The sequence below is a fragment of the Peromyscus californicus genome, unplaced genomic scaffold (genome assembly GCF_007827085.1).
Source record: "Peromyscus californicus insignis strain IS unplaced genomic scaffold, ASM782708v3 Scaffold_14__1_contigs__length_90479793_seg_2, whole genome shotgun sequence".
Taxonomy (NCBI): domain Eukaryota; kingdom Metazoa; phylum Chordata; class Mammalia; order Rodentia; family Cricetidae; genus Peromyscus; species Peromyscus californicus.
Genome location: NW_026294436.1, coordinates 68,078,735 through 68,103,955, shown reverse-complemented (window position 1 = coordinate 68,103,955; position 25,221 = coordinate 68,078,735). Strand labels below are relative to the sequence as shown.

The 25,221-nt window shown below is 45.7% G+C and overlaps 1 protein-coding gene across 3 annotated transcripts in view; it reads left to right on the top strand.

Annotated features, from left to right (window-relative positions):
- The first annotated feature begins 1,813 nt into the window (after positions 1 to 1,813).
- Positions 1,814 to 25,221, top strand: part of Mia3 (MIA SH3 domain ER export factor 3) — a 43,583-nt gene continuing 20,175 nt past the window's right edge. For all 3 annotated transcript variants that reach the window (XM_052737894.1, XM_052737893.1, XM_052737896.1), the window contains exons 1-6: positions 1,814 to 1,997; positions 5,377 to 5,510; positions 8,799 to 8,885; positions 11,968 to 14,686; positions 17,417 to 17,821; positions 20,697 to 20,842. In XM_052737894.1, coding sequence (XP_052593854.1) covers positions 1,865 to 1,997; positions 5,377 to 5,510; positions 8,799 to 8,885; positions 11,968 to 14,686; positions 17,417 to 17,821; positions 20,697 to 20,842 — 3,624 coding nt within the window. In that variant the 5' untranslated portion in view covers positions 1,814 to 1,864. The remainder of the gene's footprint in view (positions 1,998 to 5,376; positions 5,511 to 8,798; positions 8,886 to 11,967; positions 14,687 to 17,416; positions 17,822 to 20,696; positions 20,843 to 25,221) is intronic.

The following is a 25,221-nucleotide window of genomic DNA, read 5'->3' as shown; positions in this document are numbered from 1 at the left end:
TCTATATCTATCTATCTATATACATATATATCTTTAGTTTTTCAAGACAGGGTTTCTCTGTGTAGTTTTGGTGCCTGTCCTGGATCTCACTCTGTAGCCCAGGCTGGCCTCGAACTCACAGAGATCCGCCTGGCTCTGCCTCCCGAGTGCTGGGATTAAAGGAGTGTGCCACCACTACCTGGCCTGTAAAAGCATATTTAAATCAAAATGTCACATTGTTTTGTTACTCTTTTTCTGCCAACGAAATGTGATTTAATTCTCTTCTGTGAAAATAAGATGACTTTAAATAACTCTGATCTCCATACCGTGGTAGCACACGGAACAACAGGAAGAAAGCGCAGGGAGCGTGCAGTCAGTCACTTTGACAGACATGTCCCCATACCACAATAAACCTATCTGCGGACCTGTTCCTGGGGCTGAGGATGCTGCTGAGGGGAAACACTAAGTACCCCGGTGTGTGGGACTTGGTTTAAATCAATAGTGGCATACAAGGGGATCTGTGGTTCATCCAGCAGTTCATTGTTCAGCACACCCTACATTCCAGATGTTTCTCTAGGCACCTAAGAGGAGCGAACAAAACAAATTAGGACTTGGATGTAGCTCACTGGTAGCTGGTGCTGAGCGTGCCCAATCTCCAGCACCACATAAATAAGTAAACAAACGTTTTCTCACTCTTGAGGAGCTATTTGAGGTTGGGAGGGGGACAGTCAAATAGAGAAATAAACATAAGGTAAGTGGTAAACGCGCTAAAGAAAATAAAGCAGGGTGATGTGCTTAACCATCCTGGGAAGGTTTCTCTATGGGGGGACGGGGAAGGGTGTGTGGGGGAAAGGCTCGTGTATGCTGTGGGGCTGTCACAGAGGCAGGATGGAGTAAGGGGGCTATGTGAGGAATCATCGCAGGTAGCGGGAAACCGCAAGCGTGAACGCACCAAGGAAGTAGTGGGCTTGCTGTGTCTGAGTGAACCTAACAGGTAGGGAAGCATGCCGGCCAAAGGACAAGAGAGGCCGTGCGGTCTGTGGTGAAGCCATTGTATGTTACTTGGAAATACGGAATTGTGGGAAGGTTCGAGGAGAGGCGAGACTTTATCCTCACAGACGTTACTCTGCTACTGTCTCCACAGTAGCTATTCAGGTGAGCCGTGAAGTTGGTCTGGCCTACAGTGTCGGCAAAGCCGATGGTGAGAAATGGAAGCAGAACACGTGCTAGACTAAAGGACTTCTTCCTTTATGGACAGACAGGAATCTCAAGGTCTTGGGCAGAAGGTCACTGTCCACTAGCCCTCTCCTTAGAGGATGCCGCTTTCTAATTTACCATCTCACCCACGATTCATTAAAATAGAAGAGAACCGTGTGATGGGGGTCCCAAACAATCCCACGGAGTCTCGAGTGTGCACCGGGGCGGGGGTGGGCCTGGGTTAGTTGCTCACTGTGGCCGGTCCTGCGTGGGACTCGGCCGCTCTGAACTGAGGACCGTGGTTGGAGGAAGTGATGAAGAGGGATGGCTGCTTAGCCTGGACCAGACCTCCGAAGCCCAAGGAGGGAGGCAGAAGAACCTGTTGGGAGGGCGCAGAGATGCGGAGTGACGAACCGGGTGACGCGGAGGGTCGTTTGTGAGGGCGCCGGAACCGGAGCCGGCGATTGGGTGAGGGGAAGGTGCCAGGGGCGGTTGTCAAGGCAGCAGTTCGGGAGGGACGCCACGGCCTCCTCCAAGTCACTTCGCATCCCGCGCCGAGCCCCTGCTGACGTGTCGCTCGCAGCCGCCGGCCGCCCGGGCGCCTCCCCCGGCACCGCCTGCTCCCGCCCCGCCCCCGGCACCGCCCGCCGGCGGCCTCCGCGTCACCCGCGCCCGCGGTGGCCACAACATGGCTGCGGCGCCGGGGCTGCTGCTCTGGCTGCTCCTGCTCGGGCCGCTCTGGTGGGTCCCGGGCCAGCCGGACCCGAGCCCCGGCCGGCGCTTCTCGGACCTCAAAGTGTGCGCGGACGAAGAGTGCAGCAGTGAGTGTGGGGCGGCGGGGCGGGAGGCGGGTTCCCGGGTGGCGGCGATGGCCGCGCGGGTCGGAGTCCCACGGCTCGCCCCTGGCCTAGGGGGGTCTCAGGCCCGCGGAGCCCGCGCCGGTACGCTCTGCTCGGCGATTACCCTGGTGGTCCTGCCGTGGGGGCCGCGCCTGCCACTTGTTGCCGGGGTTTGCTCTCGGCTGCTCTGACCTGGCTGGGGGGCGCCGCAGACCCCGCCGGGTTTCCTGGGGTCAGCTCCCTGCTTCCCGGCCCCGGATCTCCGCCTGGGCTCCCGGAGTGATGGGGTGGCCCGCCCCCGCATTCTGAGCATCCCGTGCTGCAGCCAAGAGCGTCCCTACGCCGGCCGCGGGGACCTGGGTCCGCGCAAGACCGAGACCCACGCGCTTAGGGATCTGGGGCGCAATCTCAGTGGCTGATTGACGTGGGGTTCCTTCAGAAGGCACCCCGGTGCTGCCCCTTCGCCCTCTCGGCTGCCTTGGGACCAGCTCGCAACGCCTTTGGAAACCGAGGAACTCGAGTTTAGGTTTGGGATGAGCCCGAGGCCAGGAACGCAGTACATTCCGAGGTCTCTCTGGTTCTCTGCCTCAGTCCTGTCTCTCTTTTGCATAGAAGCTTCTTGCCAGCTGCCAAGCAGGGCTGCAGGAAGGTCAAAATCTTTCGCTCTTAAGGAGGCCAAGGAGCTGCACCTGTCACCACCTGAGAACCGCAGCCTTCTCCTCTGTGCGCAGTCGCGCCCCGGTCCTAGGTTGGAGGTGGGCCATGGGGAAGGTTAGGATCAGAAGAGGGCTATTGCTGTAATAGTGATAATAAATGCCCAAAGGTCTCAGGAGTCAGTCCAGCCTTTCTTTTCCTTAGTCCCCTATGTTGCTGGGACCCATTGCTGCCCAGAATAATTCATAAGGCTTCCAGGTTGGTCTCCAACAACTGTGTACCTTATTGTTGATGTCCTTCATAAATCACAAGCAGGCCATATAGAAAATTATTCCTCCTAAAAGACTAAGAAAACTACATGTTAGCCATTTATATTCAATTGGTTTTATGAAAAAAAATTCATAATTTGAATGATTTGTACCAATACCATTAAAGAGAAAGAAAGGGGGTACCTGTAATTTATTTCACCTAGATTCTAGGTACTAGAGGTAGCCCAGGGCCAGTGTAAATAAACGTTGTAAATAAAATAAAGGTGGAGCCACCATTGTGAATTTTCCCTTTCATTTTTCTATTAACAAACCAGCTATTGCAATTTTGAATATTGCTCAGTGTTTTCTGTTCTTTGCTTTCAAACACACTCTCACCCGAGTTCCTCAAAACTCGAGAGGACAGTATCCCTGGAGCTGCTTCAGAACTGAGACCCCTGCTTGGAAGAGTTCCGGGCTGTAATATAACTTGAAAAGTGGCCCGTGTCCAAACAAATGTAACCAAATGCAATAGGCAATGATAGAGCCCAGGTCTGTGTTGCCTGGTAGGAAGTGCTCAGTGGTGGGAGGGTGTCAGGTGTCACGAAAGGTGTCACGAAGTGTGCATATCATTCATAAATAATAAGCAATACATAAAGATATTGGCTGTCCTTGATATATTACTATACATCCCCAAGAGTCTAAGGAGGGAACCAGAAACAGTGCCGTTTCCAATTTGAGAAGAATGCCCAGTCTCAGTTTCCATTAGTCTGGCCTCTCGCTCAGTCCCATCTGAATTAGGATGCTGACATATCTGAAAATAATCCTATTTTAGCTTTAAAAACCAAGTGACACCTTCCAAATCTGTATGCTTGTCCCTCAGATATGTGTTTTTAAAATGTGTTTGTGTATGATTGCTAACTGGCTTTTAGACAGAGTGCGATTTCCATCACTTCCATGTCTCTGTCCTTTAATGCACAGCTAATTTCATTTGGCAAAATACTGCTTCTACCAGTTTGAAGTTATGTATTTTTATTCATTCATTCATTCATTCATTCATTCATTCGAGACAGGCAGGGTCTCACTATGTATCCTTGGCTGGTCTGGAACTCACAGAGATCTTGCCTGCCTCTTCCTCTTTAGTGCTGGGATTAAAGGCATCTGCCACCGTGTCTGGTCATAGTTCTGTATTTTAAGTGAGAAAATAACTTCTGACCTAGTTTCATAGTTTTGTTTGGACCCTGACAAATGAGGTATCCATCTTGGATTTATTTCTAGAAAAAAAAAATGTTTTGAAAGCTTTTTTAGGTTTGCTAATTTTGTGTGTGTGTGTGTGTGTGTGTGTGTGTGTGTGTGTGTGTGTGTGTACACACGCAATACTGGGGGACTGAACCCAGGGCCTTGTCTATGTCATGCAAGTATTCTACTATTGAGCTACATCCAGTACTCTTTATGCTAGGTTACCCAGGCTGGCATTGAACTCCCTCTCTACTACAGTCAAGTCTTGAGCTTATGATCGTTTTACCTCAGCTCCTGAATACTGGAATTACAGGTCTACACCACCAGACCTGGCTAGAAACCTTCTTAATGCTGACACATCAACATCTTTTCCTTAGAAAACATTGCCTTGTGACTGATTGGATTCCTAATAGTGTGTGCTAATGCCTTCCTGTTAATTCATCCAGATACTGTGCAGAGACAACTTAGCCACAAATGAAATTGACAAGTGTTTACCACAGCCCAGGAGCAGTTGCAGCCTTTTACAGGTCGTGCCTGTTAGTGGTTGGTTCAAGTTAATTGACCCCTTGGGGGTTCCTAGGAGTGCTTTCTGGCTCCTTGTTATCCCTACAGGTAGCTATGTTTAAACCAGTCAGCACCTGCACCTGCATTTACACACCCACAAAATGAAGTCTTCTATGATTATGGCACAGCAAAGGGGTTGGGGTGGGGTGCTAGAAGATTAGAGAGGGAAACAAAGAGCTGACTTGAGAGCAGCCATCTGTGGTGGTCTACATGTTGGTTTTGGTTTCTCAGACAGCCAGAAAGAGAAGTAGAAACTTCCCCTCATCTGATTATAGGGGTGATGTGACTTACAGCAACGAGGCTGTAGGGATTTTTGACACTTGGAGCATGTGGACTGAAGTCAATTCCAGAAGAGTACAGGGAAGCTTGATTACTGTTTGTGATGGGATTCTTATACCCCCCCCCCCCCCCCCATCTCTAAGAGCTGGTAATGCTTGCCTCACACGTACAAAAACCCTAGCTCTGAGCTCCTGCATATGCCCTCAATCCCAGCACTTGAGAGGTAAAGGTGGGAGGATCAGGAGCTCCGGGCTATCCTTGGCTACCAAAAAAGTTTAAGGCCAGCTTGGAATACATGCAACCCTGTCTTAAAAAAGCAAAAACAAAAACAAAAAAACTTAATATTGTCTTGTTTTGTTCTTTTCTATTTCTGAATACAGTGCTGATGTACCGTGGTGCAGCCGTTGCAGACTTCACAGGCCCTGATTGTCGTTTTGTGAATTTTAAAAAAGGTGACCACGTGTATGTCTACTACAAACTTGCAGGGGGCTCCCCTGAAGTTTGGGCTGGAAGTGTAAGTAAAACCATGAAAAACTGTATTTCCTTATTCTTGTTGAATTTTGTAGCACCGTAAATTAAATGCTATTGATAGTGTCTCTCCTAGACTGTAAACAGAAGGCAGCCCTGTGGTCCTAGCAGGCCTCAGGCCTGGCACACAGTAGGGGTAAGACAGACAAAGGTTTCTGAAACAGATCTGAACTGGTTCTGGCTATTGCCCCACAGCTATACAGGAAGTTGCATGTATCATTCAAATCAAAATGGTAAAGACCTGAAAATCTTAAAAGTTCATTGTCTCAAAAGAGAAGTATTTATGGTCATTAGACTTAATCTTATGGATAGCACTTAAGGTGTGCACAGGGTTAACGTTTGTGTGACTTTTCTCTGTAAAAAAAAATCTGTCAAAAAGCCTACACAGGGCTAGGGAGCTAGCTCAGCCAGGACCCTAGTTTGATCCCCAGAACCTACTTTTAAAAGCCAGGCTTTGTGGGTGTGCTTGAAATGTGCAGTCCAGGAGGTGCTGGATGGGTGGACACTAAGACACAGCCTCACCTACTGGGAGAGAGAAAAACACAAGATAAGGGGTGAGGGAGGCAGAGGCAGGCAGACCTCCGTGATTTTAAGGCCAGCCTGGTCTACATAGTAAAACCCTATCTCAGAACACAAACCAAAACCAAAACCAAAACCAACCAACCAAAAAATCCACAAGGTAGACAGCATTCGGGAAATGACAGTGAGGTTGTCCTCTGGCCTTCACACATATGCATCCCCATACACACATACACTCAACTGCACCCCGCCCAGTACATATACAGGCCGGCACATACATGAATATATGCATAGATACATGTAGGCAGGCACATACAAAAGGGGAAATATTGTGTTCCCTGTGTGCATTCTTGTTTGTTTGGTTTTTAACTTCTGAGGTATCTTTTTCTTGCTTTACTTTGCACCTGGAAGTTTCCCCTGGGATTCTGTTCCTGGCACTCTTTGGGCCTTTTGGTATCAGACATGGCAGACAATGACTGTATCTATCATGCTCTGGTATATGTTAAGCAGGAGACTCTCCAGCAGTGGACTGGCTGAGAAGCATGAGAGTTGTCCTTTCCTTTTGAAGAGGGCTTTGTTGACTAAAGGGTCTGTAATGACCCGGGGGGGTTGTTCCACCTTAGAAACACCCCCACTCCCAACCATACAAAGTGTTCACTCGATAAAACACCAAATACCAACACAGAGTAAGGTTCTAGTAATCCCCTAGGGAGAAAAAAAAATATATTTCAGCTTCCTCTGGGGAATTTTTTTAAGCATCTCAGTGGCATCAGGGACACGAGGAAGAGTCTGTGCTGTTTTCCGTGTCTCTGGAGCTGCTCCCCACGCACCTGCGCTCCGTCTGTGCATACACTAGTTACAATCCCTCTACCCTCCCACCTTTGGGCTTTTGGAGGAGTAAGCTGGCTCTATGTTTTCCTTCACCCGTTAGCTTTTTCACCTCTCGACGTTTCGCCCCTTCTGAGTCACAGCTCTTCCTCTGCGTTTTTATTTCCTTAATGGCAAGGTCTCATGTATCCAGGCTGGCCTTACGCTTCTGATCCTTCTGCCTCTGCCTCCCCAGTGCTGGGATTACTGGTAAGCCCCGTTTGTGCAGTGCTTCGGATCAAACCAAGACTTGCTTCATGATAGGTAAGCATTCTACAGCCCAGCCTTCACCTTGCCTCCTTAAGGAACCCCGCTTTAGCATCCGGCCTGAAGTGATCTTGGCTGGTAGAAGTGTGTTTGGGTGGGACTCTGTTTGTCCTGCTCCTGTGACAGCCACTTTACTGCTTTGCCTGTCAGCCAGCTGGTGGTGTCTCAGCTCCCTCTCAAGTCAAAACTCACATGTCTTAATCTGCCTTCTTTTGGAGGATGTCCTTACAGGGCGCTACAGCACTTAATTACATTTGCTCTCATAGTAGCTTAGGCAGAATTGGCCCTCTTGAGGCAGCCTCGGTCCTCCCACCCCCAACTCAGATCAGCAGTGCTTTGGCAGGGAGGATGAGACTGACTTCTGTGAGGGCCAGTGATTCCATGAGACTGTAGGAAAGCAAGGGGGCTCCTGATGGTGGAGCTTTATGTAAGCTGTGGCCTCAGGTGACAGGTCAAGGAGGGACTTCTCCTTCCTTCTTCACCCAGCTCTGGATTCCTTTACTTTTCTAGCCCAACCTCCACAGCATTGTCCCGAAGAACGGCAGCACGTACTTCTACATAGTCCCTCCTCTCATTTCATGAACCTCATCATTTGTGGAATTAACAAGTCTCCCTAGTTTTCAGAATGACTTGTTTGAATATCTCAATTCTCACCCTACTGTCTTTTTGGTTTCCTAGTTTCAGGGTTTATCTGCCAGTCTTGTAGCATTAATGCCCCAGGTCTTATCTAATCTTCGGGCTTTATTTTATTACCAACATGGCCTCCAGATGGTTTCCAGATAAACCAAGAACACTGGTGACTGGGGATATTTTAGAATCAGTGATAAGGTGGCCTTTCTTCTTCTTGTGTCCCTGACCCGCCTATCAGTCCGTCTATCAGTCTACTTTATTGTTTGAGAACAGGGCCTTGCCTCCTTTCAGACTGTGGCTAGTGAGGGACAGTTTCTCAAATGGAGCTTTTATACACTGTCTGCATACTTTATATTCTTAATTATGCATGCTGGGAAAGACCGGTTATTTTCTGTAGATTTATTTTACATGGAACTGGAGCCTGAGAGGTAGGTAAGTATGCATTACATCATAATTTTATTTAATCCCCCCAAATACTTCTAAGTACTGTGTTTGGAAAATGCTATCAGAGCATATGGTATCAATAGATGTTGTTCGTTGTAGCAGCAAACATTTCAGAAGTCTTGTTTGCTTCTGCTGATTTTCATGGCTGCTGTGAATTGATTTAAGAAGCGGTTCATGAGCAATGCCATCAAATGCTCATGTAAATTCTTGCCAGAGATCACTTGGAACTGTGTTTCCAGTCAGCTTTGGTTTGCCAAGTTTAGCCATACAGTTTTCAGGAAGCTTCTCTTATACAGATCTCTAATTACTTCTAACTGTAACACTAGGTGCTGATATATAAAAGAACGTGTCTGTGGCTTGGAGAACGGTTGGTTTAACATATTAATCTTCATTGGCACAATCATGGCAGTGTAATTATTAGCAGCAAACATCTATTTTTCTTGCTCTATATTGTCTATGTATTTTTTTGTCACTGCTAAAACTCTCCTTTGATTTCTTATACAGAACTTGATTGGTATTTGTCCTTTTTGTCCATTTTTTCACATAGGTTGGACGAGTCTTTGGATATTTTCCAAAAGATTTGATCAAGGTCCTTCACAAATATACAGAAGAGGAGCTACAAGTTCCAGCAGATGTAAGTTGTTCTCGGCTACAAACTGGCTTATAAGTTCAGTTGTAATCAAAACTTTAAGACAGTGTTAGGCAAGGCATTGCATTTCCCTTACAGCTCTTATACAGTGTAATTAACTCATTTGAAAGTCAGTGAATGAATATGTTTTGGACAGCGGAAAAACAACCCAACATTTGTGTATCAGATTTTTTTTTTTTTTTTTTTTTTTTTTTTTTTTGGTTTTTCGAGACAGGGTTTCTCTGTGTAGCTTTTTGCGCCTTTCCTGGGACTCACTTGGTAGCCCAGGCTGGCCTCGAACTCACAGAGATCCGCCTGGCTCTGCCTCCCGAGTGCTGGGATTAAAGGCGTGCGCCACCACCGCCCGGCTTGTGTATCAGATTTTAATTTGGAATCAGACTAACTGAATAAGAAGAACATTTGAAAAGCATTTGCAGGAGATTATGTACTCTGATAACTGTTTAATATATTAAAGTTGATGTTCTTATAGGAGGCTGTAGACTGATATACAGGACTTTTCTCTGCCTTATTTTTTTGCATATGGAAGTCAAGATTTTAATACATTAGCCAAGTGTGATGATACTCACTTATAATCCTAGTATTTGGGAGATGGAGACAGCAGGATCAGGGTTCAAGGCCAGCAGGATGAGTTTTCAAGGTCTTGTCTCCAAAAAACAAAAAAGAAGAAAAAAAATCTTTTTACTTAGTTATCGGAGGTAAATAATTTTATTTTACAAGCAAAAAGAGGTGTCCCAATTTGAAAATTACTCACTGGGTACTAAACATTTTAAATGTATAGAAGTCAGGTTCAATTAATCAAACTCCAAATTGTGTGCAGACCTATTCACACAAAGGCTTTTCCCCTGACTCTGGCAACTTGATACTTACGTCCCAGGTCTGGAAAAGTGATGCTCAGGGCTTTATATGAGGTCCAGTCTCAAGTCTGTGAGGTTCTACAGAGCATTCATTCATGGTACACAGACTTACAACGGGCTTGTGTCTACGATGATTTTGTCTTCTAGAATCCTCATTCCTACTCACTCCCACTCACTCTCCATCATTCCCACTTCTGAGGCTTTGGAACCTAGTTGCCACGCACTGTCATTGAGCCACTCTGGACATCTCTGTCAAGTGGCTGCAGAGCTGTCGCTGTTCCGTACAGTCCTTAATACTCTCAGGGATCCTAACACCTGCTGGGCTTCTCTGGTGATAAAGGCTCTGCAGGATGGGAGATGTCCATAGCCCTCAGACTCACCTGTTTTGGAGTCTATCTTCTCACTATACTTCCCATGACACCCTCCTCTTGACATTAAGAAAATGGTTCAGGGGTGGGGGGTGGGAGGAGGGAGGAGAGGGAGATCTGTGGTTGGTATGTGAAATCAATGGAATATTTCTTAATAATAAAAATTAAAAAAAACAAAGAAAATGGCTCAGAAATGCAGGTGATGAGAAAAGGAAGTCATTAACCCCTTCTGTACTGGACAGGTCTCTCCAGAATACTGTGAAAGTTTGGTTAGGGGACAACAACTCTCTTAGTTCCTCTTTTCACTTCCTACTCAGTATGTGATTCCTTTGGCACCAAATTGCTTACTTGTGGGAAAAAGGAAGAATGCAGATTTATGAATAGTCTTAAAAGCAGATATTAATCACTGCCGAGAACCCTAGCTTACAGAAAGGTATCAGCACTGAACCTGGTTTCAAGCTGTTGTTCCAGTAATGATGAAAATGGAGATCCCTCCTGGCACTGTTCTTCATCCCTTTAAAGTAGTGGGTCTCAACCTTCCTTACACTATGGCCCTTTAACACAGTTCCTCGTGTTGTGCTGACCCCCAACCATAAAATTATTTTCATAGCTACTTCATAACTGTAATTTTGCTGCTGTTATGAATCATAATATAAATGTTTTCTGATGTCTTAGGATGACCCTTGTGAGAGGGTCCTTTGACCCCCAAATGGGTCATGACCCACAGGTTGAGAAGGGCTGCTTTAAATTCTCACTCTCTATGCACCTATCTGTCAGTAAGATACTTTTTAAGTTGATAAGTATTTCTAAGTCCAAGGAAAATCTGTTCCAAAAACCCATGTAGACTTAGCACATGACGGCCAGGTTATTCTGCCTGTTTCTAGCTGGGTGGGCAGAGATGTATGGCATAGAGCACCTGGGGTAGAGAAGCCGCATGGTCCTGCAGCTCCCCAGACAGATGGTTACAAGTTGAGCATCCAGGTCATCAGGCATAGATATTAGAAATGGGAGACTCAATACAGGACTCCCCACTTTCTCCCTCTGTTGTTACATTAGTTACTTTTCTCATTGTGGGGAAATACTTAGCAAATCTAACTTAAAGAAAGAAGCACTTATGGCTCACAGTTGGAGGGTAGAGTTCATCACAGCAGGGGAGTCTCGTCTGCAGGAGCATGAGGCAGCTGCTCATATTGTAGCTGTGGTTCAGAAGCAGGAGAGATGAATCCTGATGTTAAGGTTGCTTTCTCCTTCTTATATCATCCAGGACCTCAGCCCAGGAAACAGTGCTGCCCACACGTAAGGTGGGCTTTCCCTTGACAGCTAACCTGGTCCAGAAACCCTAACAGCCATACCCAGAGGCTTGTCTCCTGGCAATTATAAATACTGTCAAGCTGACACTATAACTCCTCACCAAGTGTTCAGAACAAACTGAGAAATGCAGAAGTCACACAGAGGGAGAATGACATGTCTCCATTTGTTTACTCGCTATGCTTTTTAGAGACTATGACACAGTTTTTGAAAAATGCAGAAATAATTGTAATGTAGAATAAGACAGATTTACCCAACCAGAGCCGGCCAACTAGGAGCCTCCAACTGTCCCCATAAAACTGACAGCATGGGGGAACAGATTATTTTCCAAACAGAAACCAGGAACAGGGCCAAGCAAACTCAGCAGCCACATGAATCATTCTTCTCCAAGGAACAAGATTGAAAGTGGCTTCCAACATGATATCCCTGTACTGACCCATCACTGGTTCAAAGCCATCCTAGAACTAGGCACAAACTTGGAGTGCTCTTGGGACACTTGATTGTCGAGACACTAATGTTTTTGTTTTTTCCATACAGGAGACAGATTTTGTCTGTTTTGAAGGAGGAAGAGATGATTTTGATAATTATAATGTAGAAGAACTTTTAGGGTCTTTGGAACTGGATGACTCTGCATCTGATGAGTCTGAGAAAGCTAAAGAAGTTTCTCAGCATGGAGTGAAATCTCCTGAAGGAGCTCAGGAGACTGAACTTGACCCTACACCTGAGCCTGAGCCAGTCAAAGCTGACTCAAAGGAAAGAGAAGGTGCATTCTCAGAGAGCACTGAGGAACTGCAGGAACAGCCCTCAGCTCAGGAGAGCCACCCTCATGCCAACAGTGCAGCAGATAACGCTCAGGGGGTGCAGTCTTCATTGGACAATTTTGAAGAAATGCTGCACGATAAATTAAAAGTGCCAGGAAGTGAAAACAGAACCAGCAATAGTTCTCCCGTCTCAGTGGAGCAGGAGAAGATAGATGCTTACAAAGTCCTGAAAACAGAAATGACTCTTGACTTGAAAACCAAGTTTGGCTCAACTGCTGATGCACTGGTGTCTGACGATGAGGCAACCAGGCTGGTCACTTCATTAGAAGATGATTTCGATGAAGAACTGGATGCTGAGTATTACCCAATGGAGAATGAAGAAGAGGAGAATGTGGACAACTTTGATGAGCTACCATTACTATCCTTTGCAGATGAAGAAGATGAGAAAGTCCCTGGGAAACCTGGGATGGAGAAATATTCAACAGATAAGGATCCAAACTTGAGTGAAGAGGATAAAGTTGAACCCACTCTGCCTCCTGGCATCCAAAGTGACAATAAAGATTTATTGACAACTTGGGGGGATACTTTGTTTTCTATTGTCACAGGAGGGGAAGGAAAAACAGGTGAGGTAGGTTTAGAGAGTTCTAACCCAGAGGAAGACAAGCAGGAGGATGTGCTGGTTTCAGCTAGCCATGAGAGGAAACCACAATCAACAGCTGGCTATGTGGACCCTGAGGATGAAGAAGATGATCTTTTTGTAGAAGTCTCCAAAACCAATGGTGAAAAGGACTCAGAAACAGACCAAGATCTTGTCATTACAGGAGAAGAAAAGCCAATGCAGGACTCCAGGAGAGGCCTGGCACACCGTGAGTCCAAATCAGAGGTTGCAGAGTCAGAAACGGTGAGTGCTTATCAACCTCAGAGTAGCAAGCTTAACCCTCTGCCAGCTGCTGAAAAGGGCAAAGAATTTACATTAAAAGCAGTCTTTGAAAAAAAAGAAAATGGCCTAAAAGAACCAGTTATCCATATCTCAAAGGAAACACCCCACGAAGAGAAGACCGGAGAGGGCTTAGAGAGTGAATCGGTACCCAGAGCTGTGGTGAGTCCAGGGACAGAAAACAGCAGCAAACATGAATCCTTGGGTGCCACACCACTCTTAGGAGATCATCAGCCTGATGCATCCAAGGACAGTACAGAAGTCGAAGGTGCTTCTGTCAGTGGGCCAAAAGTGGACCAAGAGGAGGGATTTCAGAATCAACCTGGATTCTCCTCTCCAGAGGAAACTGTTCTTTCAAGAGAACTGAGGGAGAAAGTTCCTACTCTGGGAAGAAATCTTTCTTGGCAGCAGCAAGAGAGAGATGTAGCTGTTGTAGAGGGCAGGGAAGACCCTGCAGATGTGGAACCACCCCACCCCCAGGCCATGCAAGGGATACAGGAGGCTGATAGCCAGGAAGTACCCAGTGTCCACATCCAAAGGCCAGAAGCAGAGGAGGACGATCATCCCCCTGAGGAGCTCCTGGAGGATGAAAATGCTGCGAGCGCACGGCAGTCTAAAGAGATCCACCCCAGGGCTCAGGACAGGAGGTCAGATATGAAGTCTCAGGCTTTTGAAAAAGTAATTTTGGGGACCCTTAATCTTGACACCGAAGAAAACAAACAAGCAGCTAATATGATTGTGGAGACAGGAAAAAAGAGTAAAACTACATCAGAAGAGGCCGATGGTACAGGCAAGGAGTCGGGCAGTGTGGTGGTGGACAAAGAAAAAAGCCATCTGGCAGCTGTGCGAGCTCCGGGGCCATCTGAAGTCGATGGCCTTCATGAGAAGATGCCAGCTCATACTGCAGGCTTCGGGGAAGCCATCCAGAGTAAAGATCCTGATGCCCTACAAAAAGACAACCCCGAGGAACTAGTCAACACCTTTCGACTTGGGGAGATTCCCGGGGGAGAAGAGACGTCAGAAGGGGAGCCTGAGGATCCTGAGGAGTTTGGGGGCTCAGAAAGCCAGGTGCCTGATGCTGAAGACCTTGGAGATGGCTCGCCCCAACAAGCTCCACCTGAAATTCCTGACATAGTGCTGAAGAGTGTGAGAGAAGACTTGCCCATCATAAACAGCTTCTTCAAGGACCACAAGTCCCTGTATCGTTTCCTGAATTACTTTGATGTCCACGAGCTGGAGGGCATGCTGCAAGATATGTCAATAAGGCTGAAATCAGCACATCGGGACAGCCTCTCCTACAACGTGGAAAAAGTCCTGGATAAAGTCTTCCGAGCCTCTGAGTCACGAATTCTAAGTGTGGCAGAGAATATGCTTGATAATCGAGTGACCAAAAATAGAGATCTGGGGACACAAGAGAACAGCTTGTTAGAAGAAGCTGCGGTGTTGGATGATGTACAAGACCTGATCTATTTTGTCAGGTACCAACACTCTGGAGTGGAGACTGCCCCACTGGCCACACCTCCACCTCAGGAGGAAGGCGGGGCTGGACCAATAGAAGGTAAAGTACCTGCCTATGACCTTGTAGGCTGGGGAAGCAGGAGCAGGGTGGTGGGGAGGGGATGTGTGTTTAGGGTGGGGGTATACTCAAGTGCTTCATTTGCTGTTTGTAAAATTCTAGTCACACTTTCCATGTGTCTAAAGGAGAGGGTCTAGACCTACAGGGCCTCCCCTTCCAGCTTCCTTTTAGGCTGAACATGAGTGCAGATTTTTCTTTTTCCTTCCATAGAACAGCTGAAATTGTTTTTCATTTTCAAAAGGAAACTTTATAAAAAATCTTAAGAGAAATATGTAACCAAGAAAATAATTCACAAAGTAAAACTCTTAACAAAGTACAGCTTTCATATAAGGTTATAAAAGGGGCTTTATTGAACACAATTTCTTCATATAGTTATTTATACTCATATATATTCAGCATTGTACTGCTTTCATAACATTCCAAATATGCAAAGTACTTAAAGCCTGTCCCTTCTCTACACCATGCTACCCTTCCTTTTCTCACCCTTCCCTATCCAGTTAGCTGCCTTTGTTCCTCTAGACAGATAAGTTTCAATGTCTTACAGTATAAATATCCATGTGATTTTATGTACCTATATAAATCCTGAGATCCAGAAACGAGAGGAAATGTGATGTCTGTCCTTTGGAGACAGACTTAATTCACTTAATATGATGATTTCTAGTTGCATCCATTTTCCTGAAAATGATATAACCTCATTCTTCTTTATGACAGAAAAGATCCTACAATATATATGTCCTATATTTTCTTCGTCTGTCCCTCTATTGTTGAACACCTAGGTTGTCTCCATAACACAGTAGTTGTGACTAAGGTTACAGTAAACATTGATGTGCAATGTATCTCCAAGTTACGATGTCTTAGAGTCCATTGGGTGAATACTCAGGAGTGGTGGAACTGGTGCATATGGTAGACTTATTTTTAGGTTTTTGATTTCCATAGTAGCTGCAGTAGTTTTCATACCTGCCAGCAATAAATAAAGGTTCATGTTTATCATATCCTCACCAGCATTTGATTTCTTACTGACCAATGTTCTGGCTGGGGTGACGTAGAATCTCAATAGTTTCAATGTTCATTTCTTTGGTGGCTGGTGAGGCTGAACATTTGGTTATTATCTAGTCTTCTGAGTTCTTTGTATATTCTAGGTTGAATTGTAGGGAACAAAAGTTTCTTCCCGTTCTGTCGTGCTTCTTTACTTTATCACTTCCTTTGCTGAGCAGAAGCTTTTTAACTTGATGAAATCCCATTTGCCACTTGCTGGCTTTATTTCCCGAGTGACTGGAATCCTTTTCAGAGTCCTCGATATGCATGTATCTTGGATAGTTTCCTAACAATAACTGCTTTTTATATAAGGATTGGCCAAAACAGCTTATTAAATGGATGCTATGTGTGAAATCCTTCACTCCTCCTAATTTTCATCTTTTGGGGGTGGGGGTCCTGCTGTTTCCTGCTTCTTAGGGACAGTGGTTTACTTCAGTTATGCTTCACTGGGCCCTGGGGTTCTTAGGTTAATCAAGGCCAGAACCAGGACATGGAGCTTTCTAACAGTACTGGACAAATAGAAGTACCTATCTGTTGAACTGACCCCAGGATACCTGTCATAAGCTCCTGATTCCTAGTTACACATTATATTCTTTGTATCCATGCTTTACAAATAGAAGTAGCTGCATTGCAAGTGAATGGTGATGGACACAGAGTCACAGGAATAGCTGTCTTCCTAGAGGTACTAATTTTCCTGAGAATTGGGAGAAGTGAGCATTTTTTTTAAATCAAATCTTTTGGTTAAGAATGGAAAATTCAGGTTGAAGAGATGGCTCAGGAGTTAAAAGAGAATTGGTTACTGTGGCAAAGGATCTGATTTCCGTTTTCAGCACCCACATGGCAGCTCACAACCATTATACCTCCAGTTCCAGGAGATCTGATGCCCTCTTCTGGCCTCTGTGGACACTGCATGCACATGCAGACAAAATACCCATACACGTAAAATAAATCTTTTTCTAAAAAAAAAAAAAAAGAAAAACTCAAATTAAGTTTTTGGTGTAAAATATGAGGCTGCAAAGATGCACTCAGGCTCGTAGGGAAGGCAATGGGCTCATTCCCTGTTGCTTGGCAGTCGTTTGATAGAATTTGAATGACACTTTGGCAAGCTGCCCATGTGCAGAATGCCCTTCTCTGTATGAGCTCTGTGAGCCCAGCTGCCTGTGTATGAGGGAGGTTATGTTCTGTGGCTCCTGGGTTCTGTGCTGGACTGGAATTCTCTTCTACATGTCTGTGTGGGCACATGCTGCCTTGCCATGGCAAGTCATTGGAGTCTTTTTTTTTTTTGTTTTTTTGTTTTTCGAGACAGGGTTTCTCTGTGTAACAGAGTCCTGGCTGTCCTGGAACAGGCTGGCCTCGAACTCACAGAGATCCTCCTGCCTCTGCCTCCCGAGTGCTGGGATTAAAGCCGTGCGCCACCACCGCCCGGCTGGCTCATTGGAGTCTTTTCCATGAATGTGTTTATGAAACGCTGTGGAGTGAAGACTTCTTTGTAAATCTGTTCTTCAGTGTACTTCAGTCATTGTTAATCTCTAGGGAAGAATGTAAAACCCTTGCTTCTTCCTTTTTCCCTTTACACACATGATCCAGGACGCTGGGCTGTGTGATGAGGGCGTGCTGGTCAGTTGGATGAACCAAAATGGATCTGTGATCAAGCTCTCTCCATGTGTTCTTCTCCAGTGGTGCAGTCACTCCAGCAGGACAGCTTACCACAAGAAAACACAGGAGATCTTAGTGTGCAGCTTCCGGAGGAGCCTGCTGGACTCTTGGATCAACCTGTGACCGGTGTGCAGCATCCGGAGGAGCCTGGTCTCTTGGATCAACCTGTGACCGATGTGCAGCATCCAGAGGAACCTGGACTCTTGGATCAACCTGTGACCGATGTGCAGCATCCAGAGGAACCTGGACTCTTGGATCAATCTGTGACCGGTGTGCGACATCCGGAAGAGCCTGGACTCTTGGATCAACCTGTGACGGGTGTGCGACATCCGGAGCAGTCTGGACTCTTGGATCAATCTGTGACTGGGCACATGAGTGCCTCAGAGGTGTCACAGAAGCCAAATACTGAGAAAGACATAGATCCAGGTAAAGTTCATAATTTTTTTCTCTACAAAGTAGACATGTATTGTAAAGAAGCCTGCTAAGACTGTTTATTCTCAAAGGCAGAAAAGATAGAACAATCCAGGTGTGTATAAGATTTAAAAATCTCCTACAAGTAACAGAAAAGAGTTCAGGTGCATGGAGGTCGGAAACAGGACAGAAGCCAGGGGCTGTCACTAACTCGCAAACCAGTGTTTGGCTGTACCCAGCTGCTATAAATCATCTCAGTGTGACCCTGAGCTCTTGTCCTTCAAAGCCACATGCTGTAAAGCGGAGCTTGCTGGCCCGGGGACAGCAGTCTGCGTGAAATAGGCTCCTAGGAAAGGCTGACGGGCACCTGTTAAGAGTCTGGACTCCCAGTCCTGGTTCTCCCTCTTCACCCCTACTCCTCTGAACAGCTACAGTAATTCAGTTGCTTTTTTGATTTGTTGCCTCAGTAGAGCAAATACAGCTTTTTAAAGATGCTGTGAAGGATCCCAGGTGTCTTTTGATAGTGTACTTTTAGGAAACAATTCGGGAATGACAGTCTAGACCAGACTGACACTTATAATTGTTTTTTTTTTTCTTTTCTTTTTTCATTTTTCTTTATTAAGAAATTTTCTACTCACTTCATATACCACCCACAGATTCCCCCCTCCTCCCTCCTCCCACCCCCCAGCCCTCTCTCCCAAGCCACCCCACATCCCCCAAATCAAGGTCTCCCATGGGGAGTCAGCAGAGCCCAGCACACTGAGCCTAGGCAGGTCCAAGCCCCTTCCCACTGCACCAAGGCTGTGCAAGGTGTCACACCACAGGCACCAGGTTCCAGAAGCCTGCCCATAGACCAGGGACAGATCCCGATCCCCCTGCCTGGGTGCCCCCCAAACAGTTTGAGCCAAACAACCGTCTTCCATGTCCAGAGGGCCTAGTCCAGTCCCACGGGGGCTCCACAGCCACCAGTCCACAGTTCATGGGCTTCCACTGACACTTGTAATTGTAAATACTTGATTTACAGCAAACATTGGTGGAGAGAAAAAGTGGATTTTCCCCCCTAACACCCTCAATAATGGTTTCGGTGGCTTTCTAGTTGTTGTACAGCTCACTCTCATTTCACTTGAAGCTCCCATTGTGTTATTCTGCCATCCAGTACGGTACTGTGGGGATGTCATTCCTGGGGTTCTTTTTTGTGGGGGTCCTAGGATCATACTCAGGGCCACCTGCTTGTTAGGCTAGTGTGTTACCACTGCCTGCCAGCTCTAGCAGTATTCTGTGTGTTTGGGAGAGTGTGTGTGAAGCACAGCTGTGGCATTAGTCTGTACAAATGAAGAGTCTGGTCTCACTAGAGTAGCAGCCCTGCTCTCCAGCTAATACACAAAAAGTAGGAAACATCGCAGCGGAGAAGTCTAGCTGAGCAAGAGTGAATCATGTGTCAGGGACTCCATGTTCCAGAGGACGTCATGGGCACATGTAATTTTCAAGTTCTTTTTAATTCTGAAAGGTCCTTTTTACTGAAAACGAGTCGCACCACTGAGATTCACTGGACTTTTGCTCGAAGCCTTCAGGATTGGGAAAAGTTGTGCTTGCAGAACAGAGTCTTTGTTGTAGCTCCTCCCATATAGTGCCAGCCACCTGCCCAGGCAGGCCTTCCCAGTGCACAGCATGCACCTCAGGTGCTAGGGTGCTCACCCAACTGGGGAAATGCCACCCACTGTCAGCACTAGGTCAATAGTGAACTGAATTTTATGGTTGGGAGAGACCCCTAAAGGTCCAGTCCAGCCTTTCACTAACTGCTGTTGACAAGACATGCCAGGCTCATGTAACTCAAGTCAAAATATCTCCCCTCCCCTCCTGTGTGGAATCCTCTCAGGTATAACTGGGCTCTCCTTCTTTCACAAAGCTTCTATAGATGCCAGTTCCCACTCTCCAGGGAATTCTGCATCATCCCTGGCATCTACCGTATTTCACTGAGTTGTCACTGTCCATAAACTAAATATTAAGTACCCGAGACATGCCAGCTATGCTAAGCCTTAGTGTATTCTATCTGGAAGCCTTTTTCCTTTTCCTTAATGTTTTAATTTAGTGTGTGCATGCGCCTAGGGGCACATGTGGAGAAGACAACTTTCAGGAGTCAGATCTCTCCTTCTGCCATGCCGTTGCAGGGATCAAACTCGGGTTATTAGGACTGGCTGAATGTGATTGTGTCTGTATGGTTTTGTTTGATGGTGCTGGTCTTTTTGGTTTGTTTTGGGTTTTGTTGGTTGGTTGGTTGGTTTGGTTTTGTGGGGACTTTTTTGATTGTTTTGAGACAAGGTCTCACTCTTTAGACCAGGCTGGCCTTGAACCATAGAGATCCTCCTGCCTCTGCTTCCTGAGTGTGGGATTAAAACCATGCACCACCCTGCCTGGCAATTCTGTCTATATGGAGAAACCATACATTTGGGGGTTTGTTTGTTTTCAATTCCCCTGAATGGACAGGAGACATGATGGGGTAACCTGGATAGTAGCGATGATTTTATTTTTATTTTTATTAAAGATTTATTTATTATGTATATGAAAGAGGGTGCCAGATCTCATTACAGATGGTTGTGAGCCACCATGTGGGTGCTGGGAATTGAACTCAGGACCTCTGGAAGAGCAGTCGGTGCTCTTAACCTCTGAGCCATCTCTCCAGCCCTGATTTTATTTTTATAAACAAAACGTCTGATGGATCCAATTAAGATCCTGGAGTCTTTTGTTTTTCTCTGTGCAATTTTCCTTAGGAGACTCAAATATTCTATGCTTAATGACTATAATATTTAGAGGATACTAAGCGAACATTTAAATATGGAGAAACAATTCTTATTCTAAAGCATGAAATATGGTGTCTTTTGCCTCCTTTTAGATTTCCTTGTAACCAAAGTCTCTCCTGCTGGGGCTGGTGATGCAGAAAAGCACCTGGAGACAAGGGCAGAGGAGCCAGCCAATATCTCACCTCTGGAAAACACACTTGGTTCCCTGTATTCCTTCATTCTTTATTTAAGTAAGATGGTAAGTCTGATACAGTCTCCTCATCTAGAACGCTGATTAGTACAGGGATGGAGGATTATTATAGGTAGGATGTATGAGTGAGGATAGACATCAGGTCTTATGTTGGCCAGGCTGGCCTCAAACACACTATGCAGCCAAGGCTGACCTTGAACTCCTGATCCTCCAGCTAACACTGCCCAAGTGTGTTGATGCTATAGACATGGCCCACCACCTTGGCCTGATTTATAGCAGGTTTTAAGTTGAATCTGACTTCACTTGAGTGAAGAATTGCAAATGTCTTTATGAACTCTGCTCCTGAATCTCTGAAGGTGACGCCCAAGAAGAGCCACAGGTGGGTGGATGGCTTTAATTAGGGGCTCTTAGTTTAGCACAGGAGAATTTACCGCCTGGCAAGGCTGGGCAGGTATACATCTATAAAGCGTGGTTCGCCTCCTGGGGACCTTTCAGTACCCCAGAGAACTGGAGATGTTCACTTGACACAGAAGACACAGTTTTTTTTGTCAGGGTTGGTTGAGAAGCAAGAAGGGTTAGGAGTTAGCTGAGATGTTTTAGGCAGAATCAAAGGGAACACAAAGTATAATTTGTTATTGAGTAGAATGGATGGAAAGGGTGATAGGAGCAACAGGGACAGAGGAGACATGTTCAGAGAAAGGGAAGCATGAAGAAAAGGGGATGTTGGGGAAACTAGGGAAGTTGTGGGTCTGTGGAGGGAGACAGGTCACATCACGAAAGGCAATCTGTGTGCCCTGAGTTCTGTCAAGCTGTCAGTGTTGGTACCCTTTGAAGGTCTGAAACAGGGACGTGGTTGGTCAGATCTGTTTCCTAGAAAGAGCTATGGTGGCAAAATGTTTATTCAGGATAATCTTTCTGAAGAGAATCGAGATCCAAGAAAGAATTTAGCCATCTCTATTAGCTTAGCCAAGTGTGGGGGATGTAGCTCCCCCTTGCGGTGTGTGTGGATAGTGGACATTTTTCTAGGTAAATTGGATAAGGCTGGAGGCCAAAGTGATTGATGCCAGGACTGCACAGTGCCACCTTGGTCACAGTGGTTTCCTGTAGGGTCTGTAATTTTGAGGCTGTGTAACAGTGTTTTGCCGTTGATGTGTTCTGTAAACAGGTTTTGAATCAGGAATGTCTGATTTCAAATCCCAATTTAAAAGTTTGTGCAACTCACTAAACCTGGTTTAACTGAAGCATAAGAACTGTACAGCTTTATGGTGTGGGTTCTGGTAATTAGATAGGTGTGTACATTATGTAATGATCAAATCAGGGTTACAATCAGGACAATGATCATTTCTATGTGTACTCATGGGTTTTTTTTCAAGTGTTTTTACATTTATGTATGTATGTATTTAATTTTGTGCATACCTATGTGTGAGGTAGTCAGGACAATTTGCAGGAGTCAGCTCCCTCCTTCTACCTTGTGGGTTCTGGGAACCAAATGCAGGTCATTGGAGTTGGCAGCAAGCATCTTCGCCTGCTGAGCATCTCTCCAGTCCACTCTTAATCATTTGAAAAAATTCATAAACTGTGATACAGAAAACTCAGAGCTAGCTCCGCTGTGCTTTTCTGCTCCTCACTGAATTCCTTCCTGTCCTCCCGACTTCCCCTTTCCATCTCTACCAACCACTGTTCCACTCTGTTTTTCTCTAAGATGGTGAATAGCAAATGGCTAAACTTGGAACCTCAGCTTCCTTATCTGAAAGGTGCAAATGAAAACTACTTCTGCTGCAATGACCAAGTGATGTGCCGTGTGTGAAGTGCCTGGGGAGGTGTCTGGCATTCTGTGGGATTTCCTCCCAGTCCTGGTTCTTTTTTATAGTCAGAGGGCAGTGTAAAGATGTTGACTACCCAGCAAACCCAGGGGAGAGGCTGCCTGGATGAGAAAGAAGGAGCAGAGCAAATCCATCTTCAGTTTTCTCCATGGTTACCTATGCTGGTGGCAGCTGCCTGGCAAAGGTGTGATGGCTCTGAGCCGTTACAGTTATGATGCTTCTGGTGACTGACCCAGGCTCAGGAGTAGCCTTTGAGCGGCACAAGGAGTCAGCAGTTGGACGTGGGAGGAAGTCTGTCTTTCTCACATTTCTAGGCATGTACAGGACTTTCTTCTTGGTCTGAGTTAGAGACACCGATATGGTACAGGATATGGCCTCCACTTGTAGGGTGACTGAGGAAGACAGTCATAAAAGTCAAGAAGGGACGCAGTGCTACAAGATGCTGGCTCAACGGGCATGCTCCAAAAGCGTTTTAATGGCTCAATATGCACAAGGCATCTGCTAGAAATCAAAGGTTCTATTATGGGGGTTAGCAAGACAGCTCAGCAGGTAAAGGCACCCGCTGCCAAGTCTGACGTCCCGAGTTCAATCCCACATCCCATGTTGTGGAAGGAGAGAACCAGTGCCTGTAAGTGGTCCTCTGGCCTCCACACGTGCTGTGACATGCACATGCACATGCATACCTACCCACAAATAAACAAATGCAATAAAAGGGATTCTACCATGGGCCAAGCACAGTCCTGATTTTTGAAAAGCTTGTGAGGATATGTGAAAACTGAGAACCTATGAATGAGGCATGAAGTTTCCAACATGGAGCATAGTTACCTGGAAGGTGATGAGTTCTGCTTTGCTTAGGGGAGCAGCACCACAGGTCAGCTTCATGGGTCAGTTGTTGGCTGACACTTGGAATCCTACAATTAGAAGGGACTTTGGAAGATGACCGCCCCAGTGTCTCACTAATTACAGTAATTTCCTGACAGGTCATTATGAGGTCTGTGCATTAGCAATTTTTTCAAATTTGTTTATTTTTGAAGTTTAATTCAGATACATATTGTGTGCTCAGCATCTCCCCACGACCCCTCTGCTCACCCTTTCCCATCCCTCTGCTTAGTCCCCTTCATTCTCCTGGACAGTCTCACTTCTATTTACATGTCATAGACACATGCATGCTTTTATTTGTCTCGTTAACTGTTATCTAGGGACTGTCAGTGATAAGCACATCTGTCTTCTGAGACTGGCTTAGTTCTCTTAATATATCTCTAGTTGGATCTACTTTCCTGCACGCATCAGGAATTCTTAGTGTGAGCCACCGCCTTTCAGGGCCACACATTCTTCTGTGGCCAATCATTTTTATATTGACTCAAAATTTCCTTCTCTGAAATATAGATGTAATTCCTTTTCCACACAGCAATCCTTTGACTATGTGAAGCTGTATCCTGTTTTAAATTGTTAGGGTTGTTTTGTTTTGTTTGAGACAGGGTTCCTCTACATAGCTCTGGCTGTCCTGGAATTCAGTATTATAGACCAGGCTGGCTTCAAACTCATAGAGATCTGCCTGTCTCTGACTCTACAGTGCTGGGATTAAAGCTGCCATGTCCAGCTTTTTAATATTTTGTCATGAAAATTTCAAACAGAAGCAGAGAGACTACCTAGGTGACCGACATTAGACTACCTAGGTGACCAACATTAGACTACTTAGGTGACCGACATTAGACTACCTAGGTGACCGACATTAGTCTACCTAGGTGACCGACATTAGACTACCTAGGTGACCAACATTAGTCTACCTAGGTGATCAACATTAGATGGTAACACTGTAGCATTTTCAAATCTGCAAGGAGTTCTATGGGATTCTGCCATGTAGAAATAAAAACTGCTTGAGAGCCAGCCGTCCAGTCTTTTCGACTCTTTCTGAGAAAGCACATGTCTCAGACCAGTTACTTTGTAGGCTTTTTTTTCCCTCTAAGAGTTATGATGTCAGAGCCTTAAACATATTTAGTTCTTAATCTTTTCCCCGGTGGTCAGTATTCTTATTTTCCCATCTTATTTAATGTATTTGGAAACCATATCCTAGCACCATATACAATTACTATTGCTGTTGGTATTTTGAGACAGGGTCTTTGTGGTCTGAACTGGCCTGGAAGTCACTTCTGTATGCCAGGCTACCCTCAAAGCTCTAGCTGTTTTTCTGCTTTGGCCTCCCAAGTGCCCGAACTGCTAGTGTGACCCACCACTCCTATCTTACTTTTTTATTTCATTTTATTTAAATTATTTTTATTTTATGTGCATTGATGCTCTGCCTGCATGTATATCTGTGTGAAGGTATCAGATCTTGGAGTTAAAGGCAATTGTGAGTTACCATGTGGCCACTGGGAATTGAACTCAGGACCTCTGGAAGAACAGTCAGTACTCTTAACCTCTGAGCCACCCTCCAGCCCCCTTACTTTTTATTTTATGTATGTGGGCATTATTTTTTTTTCTGCATGTATGTCTGTGCATCACATGCATGCCTATGCATTGTGTGCAGGTCTGGTGTCCATGGAGACCAGAAAAGGACATCAGATCCCCAGGGACTGAAGTTACAGACAGTTGTGAACTACCATC